Source organism: Glandiceps talaboti, chromosome 12 (genome assembly GCF_964340395.1).
Source record: "Glandiceps talaboti chromosome 12, keGlaTala1.1, whole genome shotgun sequence".
Lineage (NCBI taxonomy): Eukaryota > Metazoa > Hemichordata > Enteropneusta > Spengelidae > Glandiceps > Glandiceps talaboti.
In genome coordinates, this window is record NC_135560.1 from 21,001,399 (window position 1) to 21,010,460 (window position 9,062).

A 9,062-nucleotide genomic window follows, 5' to 3' on the forward strand; every position below is an offset into this window, starting at 1 on the left:
ACAAAAATCAAAAAGAAACATTTTCACACAATTTGATTGTCATATAATTACTCCCAACATTGACATATTGATAACTCATAGATTGACATATTATACATAATATTATAAAAATGTCTCTATCTCTGGCTCTGTCTCAGTAAAGATGCATTCAAATATAAACAACAGTATCAAATGTATTCAATACGAGAAAAAGCATTCTGTTGTTCGAGAGGAAATATCTATCTCGAACACTGTATTGACAGGACACAAGTATTTCCTTCTATATGTGATGTGTGATGACTTTCCCTTTTAAATTAATTCATACAGTATTACCATGGTTACGAACAATCACTATCCGACTTTTTTTGTAAAATCCAAAGCTGTTAGTTGAGAGGTAATATGACATTGAAACACTTATCAATGTTTAATTCGATAGGAAATGAATATGAATTTAAGTTCATGTGCGCTTTGACAAGCTCTTTCACTTTCTAAACGGTTGGTCAGTAGTCTCGAAGGAATTGAACCATGCATACTCGAAACGATACACCGTGATAGCGAGGGTAACATCTTAAGACATGTGACTGTCCACTACAGGGACGCTTCTCTACGCATATAATGTTACTATACCTTGACTTTGGGGAAAAAAGAATATTAAACATAAATTTAAGGTAGTAGAGAGTATTGTTATCATCAACAAATTTACATACAGCCTCGAAAACATCAAAATCTTAATATACGTGTATGATATCACGTTATCGCATTATCTTTAATTTTGTTCACTTCATATGTCTACCCAACATGTTAGCTAACTTATACAATCAATGTTATTTCTTTCCCATCTTTTTTATAATTGATAATATTCACTGAGTGGTTCTCTCCCCATATTTCCTTAGGAATTGACACTCGCTTAGTCATTACTTCGCCAATAGCCAATGTACAGTTATCTAATGCATTGACATGGCAATCGTTCATCTTATCGGGGCAGTTCTCTAAGCAACTCTGTGGCTGTGCTACTCCGGTGTTTGGAGACCTAACCCCGTCGTCATCTATAAACCCGCCGTTTCTCAGGTTCATGAACGAGACAGCAGCTACGGCATCTCCTTGGTAATCACTGTCAGTATCATCCCTGATAAATATCTCGTTTGCTGTCGAATTCGTAAAGTTGTCAGTTATTTCCAAGGGTGTACTAGATGTGCGGGATTCACATACTCGCCTTGAATTTCCATGTATGCGGGAGACGTTACGATGTTTGGCATTCATTCTTTCCTTTGATCGTCTCTTTTTCTTCGGTTTTACAAAATTTACAAATCTGAACTTTCGTGGTTTCTTTTTTTGTGTATGAATCTCATCACTGTCTTTGCTAGCATTGCGTGAGGATTTATCGTACGAAATGTTTGAATGAAGTCCGTGTTCAACTATGTCCGATCCTAACAATTCTTCATTAAGTGGTAAACGTAGCCCTATAGTCAAGTCTATTAATACAAATACAATAATGGATAATACTGACGTCCAGATAATTATTGAAACCACTGCTAACGTCTGTATACCAAGAATGTACGCCCCACCTCCATAGAACAAACCTTGGAAAGAAAGAAATACATATTAAAACGAGAGAGACCAGCTTAGGCAGCCAATATACATCGGGTGTTTTTAATGACCGACACATTCTAAATCACCAATGTGTTATTATTGCAAGCAGGGGCAACATGCTACTATTCAAAGCCAAACTTTAAAAGACCAAGCAACCAACAAGAAGTATGTCTGTATAGAAATGTCGTTACATCTGCCAAGTACCTGCTTTGACATCCGACTTCTGTCTAAATTGCCAAATGTAGTCAAGTTAAAAGAGAGTAAAAGAAAACACATCAGTACATCTACATATATGTCGACTACATCAGTTCTGTCGGAGCAAGACGTCTCTGGTTCCGAATTGGAAGATTCACTTTTTCTCTCGATCGTCAAGAGATCACAGCAAAGCAATAATAAGAGTAAGAAGAAGAAAACACATCACAAAAAGCGAACAAAGTAGGAAAATAGTCATATGTGATCTTACTGTAATACTTATGTAATGCACAATTTACACTGCTTATATATTAATTGTAGAGGACTAAGAGCAAAGAGAAGAGACAGCAAATATGTCAATGGTGTAGAGACCAAAAGGAAAATATTTTGCTGTTGCAAGAAACTTATTGGGATGACAGTATAATAGAGCAGGTAGACATGGTTCATTTATGATAAAATTGTGACTGACAAATGTGGGATATTATCTGTATTATAAACTATTGATTGCAGCCAGAAAATCAGAAGACATACCACCCGACTCCTATATAAATGCCCGTCAATACAACACACGTGCGTTAGCTTTGATGAATATACCCCACATATAAATTCAGTTTGAATTGTCGTTCATATCGATAGCTCAATTTTAAATCAAATTTAAATCAGATTTAATTCTTCAGAGCAATGGGGTTTCCTCTTTTGATTAAGTTAGTTTCTTCATTGACTCTTTTAATTTTGTAGCGTCAAACATTTTTGAAAATGTCTTCATAATTTTTATCTTAATTTGAGTATGCGGCCGAATTTGTAATAAAAAATTGGTGTTAAAGCATGAACTTGTTAGACTTATTAAAGCAGAAAGAGAAGACAGACAGACAGACAGACAGACAGACAGACAGACAGACAGACAGAGACAGAGAGAGACATAGGGAGAGAGAAACATATACTCACACATTTAAATTGATTTTGAAATTCGACAATGGTTACATCATTTCTTCATTACTTTCTTTTAATTTTGTATCGTCAATTATTTCTGAAAGTTTTTCAGTTATTGATTTCTTCATAACTTTCAAGACACACTGCCAGACAAACAGACAGACAGACAGACAGACAGACAGACAGACAGACAGACTGACTGACTGACTGACTGACTGACTGGCAGACAGACAGACAGACAGACAGACAGACAGACAAGCATGCAGGCAGGCAGACAGAGACAGACTGACAGACAGAGACACACTGAATGAATGAATGAATGAATGAATGAATGAATGAATGAATGAATGAATGAATGAATGAATGAATGAGAACGAAACAGACCTAGAGAGAAAGAAGGGCTTAGGAACTTACCATTTCTATCACTTGCTTGTGCGTAAGGATCTTTCTTGATGAACAATCCAACGGACAACATCCCCCATATAGCTGACAGAAAATGAACTGGTACCACACCAACCGGGTCATCAACTTTTAATATCTGCATCAATTCTGAGCCAAGGCAAGAAATAGTGGCTCCTATAACACCAATAGCCATGCCAGCCCAGAGACTTGCATATGCACATATGGCTGTGATAGAAGACATTATAATCATGGTTGCTTTTCAAATAAATGTGGGAAGAACCTGGTTTTTGAAGTTGCTTTATCGAAATATTAATAGGAATGTGCATGTGTGGTGTAGTTATCAAGCACCGATTACATTTGCAACTCTTACTTATACCTACTTAAGTTAATATGAGTCCTCTAAAATTTAACACATTTAATGTTGTCTTTATCCATATGTGTGTTACAGCGAGGTCATAGTCCGAAATAGCTTGGGTGAATACGAATATGTGTGCCGGCTAAAAAGTATACTATACTATCTTAATGTATGGAGATTATTTATGATTATTAGATATTGCCCCAGGGGACTGATTCCAGTCTGACTTTCACCTTGTAATTGTTAGATATGAGTTTTCATACAAATTACCTGTCACTGAAACAAGCGCACCAAGTATGCCATCGACCAAATAACCGATGTCAAACTTGCGTTTTTTCATCACGTAACTGAAAAATAAGCAAATGTATGACTTTGTGTCACTTGTTAGTTACTAAACGAAGTCTCGTTGTCTAAAATTACATAAACATCTCGAACAATGAAAATCACACAAAGGGATGTCTGTGGAATCGAATTGAGACAAATACATGAATCTATATTTGCAAGGTTTGGTATTTCAAGTTGTTTCTATTGAGGCAATAAATGTAATGCTAAGTGGAAGAAGAGGTATTTTCAAAACCAACTTTAGACAATGACATCACACTTACCTTAGTAAAATAGCCATCGCTCCACCTCCAACAGCTGCGTTTATAGTGGTTACAGCCGCTCTGAAAATAAGTATATGGCTCTGTATTACATTTTCAAAGTTTTTTTGATGTGTAGTTTATTATGATGTTTCTTAACAAAGAAATTGCTATGCTTAGCGACTGGAAACCGTATATCACAGTCCATAACAAGATCTGGATGATGCGACAGCTGTAGCCTGAGACTGACTGTTAACGTGTTGCTAAGAGAAACGGGATCAAGGAAGTTAAAAACAAATAACAAACATCCACGCATACAGATCAGAGAGAGCAGCGGCAAAATATTCTTCTCTGAAACATGACGATATAATCGTATTAATTAATTGATTGATTGATTGATTGATCGATTGATTGATTGATTGCCTGACTGACCGAATGACTGTTGAATAGAGCGATAGTTGGTTGGTTGGTTGGTTGGTTGGTTGGTTAGTTAGTTGGTTGGTTGGTTAGTTAGTTGGGTGGGTGGGTTGACCATCTAGTGCAAGATATGGGGTTGAATTGGTTTTATTTTTTCTCTCCGCTACGTAGCGGATGGTAAGGTTGACTATGTGGGTGATTGACTGACGGACGCACGGGCGGGCGGGCGGACTAGGTGGTTGATATTTAGCATAATACACGTTGTCTCTTTCCATCATGTAAACTTAATGTTTAAATTGAGGAGATACAACAGTTACCCATTTTGTCTATCAAAGGGTTAGCTATTTAGTCCGTCATCTGCATTTAATCATTACACGAGATAAAACTGGAAATAAAATAATACATGTAACAGAAGGAAAGAAACCCCCCCCCCCCCACACACACACACACACTCACCAACCCACCCACCCACCCCCATCCCATACTACACTTTATACCTGGATGCCAAAATCCATTTATTTCCCGTGATACCATACGAACTTCCACAGTTAAATATCAGACTTACCTGGATGCCAAGATCCATTTATTTCCCGTGATTCCATACGAACTTCCACAGTTAAAGCCAAGCCATCCCCACCTAAATTTGGGACAAGGGATATCACTTTTAGACTAGTTTAGTCCTTGTTCAACATAGACGTAAAAGCAATAGATAAATAGTGGAATACATGTATGAACGTCAACATGATGGCCTCAATTCTTTTTTTCTTTTTTTCAAAAAACGACCCTGCCTGCGTAAGATTGCATTTGATAATACGGGATACTACTATAATTATTATGTGTAAATTTGATACATAGGAAATTGGATGGAGGTACAAAATAGACGTTCGTCCAACTTATCGAGTAATTATCGAATTCATTATATTTCAAGGTTGTACTTTGGATACATTATGTGTATCGACATCATGTGCTTGGAAGTCACGTGTCTGAGTTTTGTAATGCTATATGTATGTTAAGTTCGTAAAGCAGCATGGGTTAAATCTTTCTAGGTTGTACTTTGAATACGTCACTGTGTCAGCATCATGTTCTTAGCCAGCGCATGTCGGAGGGTTTGTTTTAAATTATAAATTCATAAAGCAAAATGGCACATGAAACAAGCTGTAATACGTAATTACATAATTTTGCCTACATGATATTATCGGCCGTTTTATTGTAAGCAGTCCTTACCATAACATAAACATGCCAAGGAGAACGTTTGTTGGATTTCCCATGCTGAATTTCTTGCCCTTCTCGAAACGTCCATGTCTTGGTTTCAACATGAGTGTGGCAATCAATCCGGTCGTACCTCCAACCAGGTGAACGGCTCCCGTTCCTGCGATATCAATAACGCGCAGTTGTTTCAGCCATCCATTCTTTCCCCAAATCCAATGACAAGGAATACAGTAGATAAAAGTGTTCAGGAATGAAAATACAATATAGGCTTCGAGTTTTGTACGTTCAGCCATTGCACCACTAACGATGGTTGTAGCCGTTGTAGCAAAGGAAGCTTGGAAAAAGTAATTCGAAAATAGCGACCCGACGTATTTATCCGTTGCATCAAGGAAAAAGTGACCAACACCACAGAAAGGATTGCTGTATTTATCGACCCCAAAGCTTAGACCATAACCAAAGGCCCAATACGACAGTCCGCCAAATATGACATCTATGGCATTTTTAACCATAATGTTGGCTTCATTTTTTGACGAAACAGATCCTGACTCAAGAAGTCCAAATCCTGACTGCATCGTGAAAATAATGAAAGCACAGGTTAAAATCCAAGTTGCGTCATCTCGCCAGACGAAGTGTTCGCCATGACCATAATCCGCTGGATTAAATTCTTCTTCAGTAAAATTTGAGAGATTTGACATAACAGCATTCATTCTACACACCTGAAGACGTGATCAAGTCGAGAAAACTGGATTGTCTAATACATTGTACTTGCTTCTGTAACCGTAGCTCAAATGTGAACAGTCGGATAACACAACCTGTTTCGCTTTCCGTCTCGCTCCAACTGTTTTCACATCTCATTAATTAGACAAATCCCAACAGTATTTTTAAAGTAGATATCAGTTAATTATCACATGTTATATAATAGTATATATTATAATATATATGTATATAACCCGTCAAACTTGGATCAATATGTCGTTATTAGATCTGTGTTACACAATTATTTCAAGAGAAAGGCGTTTACAAACTGAAGGGATATGATAAATATATAAAAGCGACAAAGCCCCATTATTGATAACAGGTACAAAGGCTGTCCCAGAGGACCTTTAGATCACGTGAGGCATTCATTGAAATTATCAAGGTTTTTTGCTAGATAATTATATCATATAATCATTACCTTCCCAGGTATACCAAATTCTGCTTCAGTTTACCCTGTCTTGTATGTGTTAATAACATAGCATTGCGTAATGACATTATCACATTACTCATGAATATTGCCTATTACAAAGGCTTCGAATTCGTTTCATCAGTTGATTGGGATGCGAGAATTGTTGAAAGCTAGTCTCAGTGGCATGATCTTAGTGGGTAGGTGGGTGGCGGTGGGTGGGTGGGTGGGTGGAAAAACTCAATGTTCTCGAGTGACAAGACTAGATGCAATTCATATATATTGCCTCTTAACTGACTGTACTGACTGGCAAAAGTGTGTCTTCGATCGCGAGTGTCCTACTTTAAAGCATAGACCCTCCACCCAGGGCAGGGGTCTATGTTTAAAGTGGAGGGTCTATGTTTAAAGTGGACGGTCTATGTTTAAAGTGGAGGGTCTATGTTTAAAGTGGAGGGTCTATGTTTAAAGTTTACCGTTATGAAGTTTATATACACGATTTAACACCTGGCGTAGTCTATTTGAAGCGTCATTTGAGATTTTAAAAAGACACTAATTTCCACTCTCCTTGGTAGTACTTTTTAAACACTGAATTGAATCTAGTGACTAGTTTCTTACCAAGCTGGTCGCCAATTCCTGATCAGTCTCATGGTCATCGTAGAAACAACAGAGTACACTTCATCAAACAGTAGTTGGATCCAATACCAGTCAATAAAGAAAATAATATTGATCAGTTCATTGTATAAATACTAGTAGGTCGATCATTTTGCGATGACATATGTTTTAGTACGTAAAAAGTAAAACTTTGGCAATACACACAGACAAGCTTAAAAACGGTGACTATTAATTAAAGACCGGTCCCATGTTAAAGTTACATACCGTGTATCCTTGGTTTATAAAACTGGCTAGAGTGTGGATTATCGTATAATGCAGTATTCGAGTATGTCAGATGGCTAACCTTGTGTTAGACGAAAGTCTGTCCTATCTGCAATTTTGCTACCTTAAAATGGCCATATGGATGGGAAATTGGTATTTATATTTAATTTTTAGATAAATTTACTAGCGTTTTCTACATGAAAAAAAGTGTGTAACTTTATTATAGACCAAGTTCATGTTTGTAAGCTAGTCATTTTAAGTCAGTGTAAAGAACTTGTTATTGTAGTACAGGAAGTTATTTGTAAATAAACTTGGTAAACACAACGATATACAACAAGATGTGTTAGCTATGCCCGTGTGCACTGTATTGCGTGCCAACACCATGTGGGTTTTAATGGTGATTATTCGTTATATTCAGTGTCATTTTAAACTGCATCCTGATCTTTGATTTTCAATTATACACTTGCACTCACGATAAAACTAGATCACAGCAGGTGATGTTTTTATATCTGACCATCGATGTCTCTAGCTAGTGAATCTAATTAATACCTAGGCAGTCTGATAAAATACAGGTTTGTATACATAGACTCAATCTGATTAAAATCCGATGTGGTGAAAGCGGCGGCGATCACTCCGAACAAAACAAACGTCACAACACGATGAATAGAGGTAAATAAGGACATCTAGCCGCTTTCACCACATCGGATTTTAATCAGATTGACATAGACTATGATAGGGTCTGACCAGACAAAATTGTTTCTTGTAAACAATTATTAAGAAAATGAGCGCAAAATGTTCTCAAAACATATTACAAAGATTCCAAGAAGTGTGCACGCTTAAATCTTGTGTCTAAAATGTCAAAGTTCTAAATGGTGCTGGTTAACAGGGACAAACACATATTTTGGACAAACTAAAATGTTTTAGTTTCCTAGAAGCATAGAAACTTGCATACTAAACAAAACATTGCGGTCAAGTACACTGTTGATAAGAACTCAGCCAGGACGAGAATAGTATGACTGCCATATCTTGCTGGGTGCTAATTACATGGGGAACTCATAAAAAGTAATTCCTGTTGCGCAATAGTAACTTGACTAATGAGAACAAACAGCTTTTATCAGTTTAGGCAGCCAATATACATCGGGTGTTTTTAATGACCGACACATTCTAAATCACCAATGTGTTATTATTGCAAGCAGGGGCAACATGGTATTGATGCTACTATTCAAAGCCTTAATCCCCAAGCAACCAACAAGATGTATGTCTGTATAGAAATACTAGTGGTCGATACAGCTGTCAAGTACCTGCTTTGATATCCGAAACTTTTTCGTCATGGTTCATTTATGATGAAATTGTGACTGACAAATGTGGGATA

At 37.0% G+C, this 9,062-nt stretch overlaps 1 protein-coding gene across 1 annotated transcript; it reads right to left on the reverse strand.

Moving 5' to 3' along the window:
* Positions 1-789: 789 nt before the first annotated feature.
* LOC144443096 (putative ammonium transporter 2) lies at positions 790-6,362 on the reverse strand. Its single transcript, XM_078132470.1, has 6 exons — positions 5,671-6,362; positions 5,012-5,083; positions 4,054-4,113; positions 3,719-3,795; positions 3,106-3,318; positions 790-1,559 (listed from the first exon to the last, which is right to left on the reverse strand). Exons 1-6 carry the CDS (start codon positions 6,360-6,362, stop codon positions 790-792), a joined length of 1,884 nt encoding a protein of 627 aa, XP_077988596.1.
* Between the last annotated feature and the right edge of the window lie 2,700 nt (positions 6,363-9,062).

Excerpts from the sequence above, each read along its gene's own strand:
- LOC144443096 (XM_078132470.1), bottom strand. The coding sequence starts at position 6,362 with ATGAATGCTGTTATGTCAAATCTCTCAAATTTTACTGAAGAAGAATTT. Across the intron at positions 3,319-3,718 it reads TGCGCTTGTTTCAGTGACAG|CCATATGTGCATATGCAAGT; the intron begins GTAATTTGTATG and ends CTTCTATCACAG. Across the intron at positions 1,560-3,105 it reads ACAAGCAAGTGATAGAAATG|GTTTGTTCTATGGAGGTGGG; the intron begins GTAAGTTCCTAA and ends TTTCTTTCCAAG.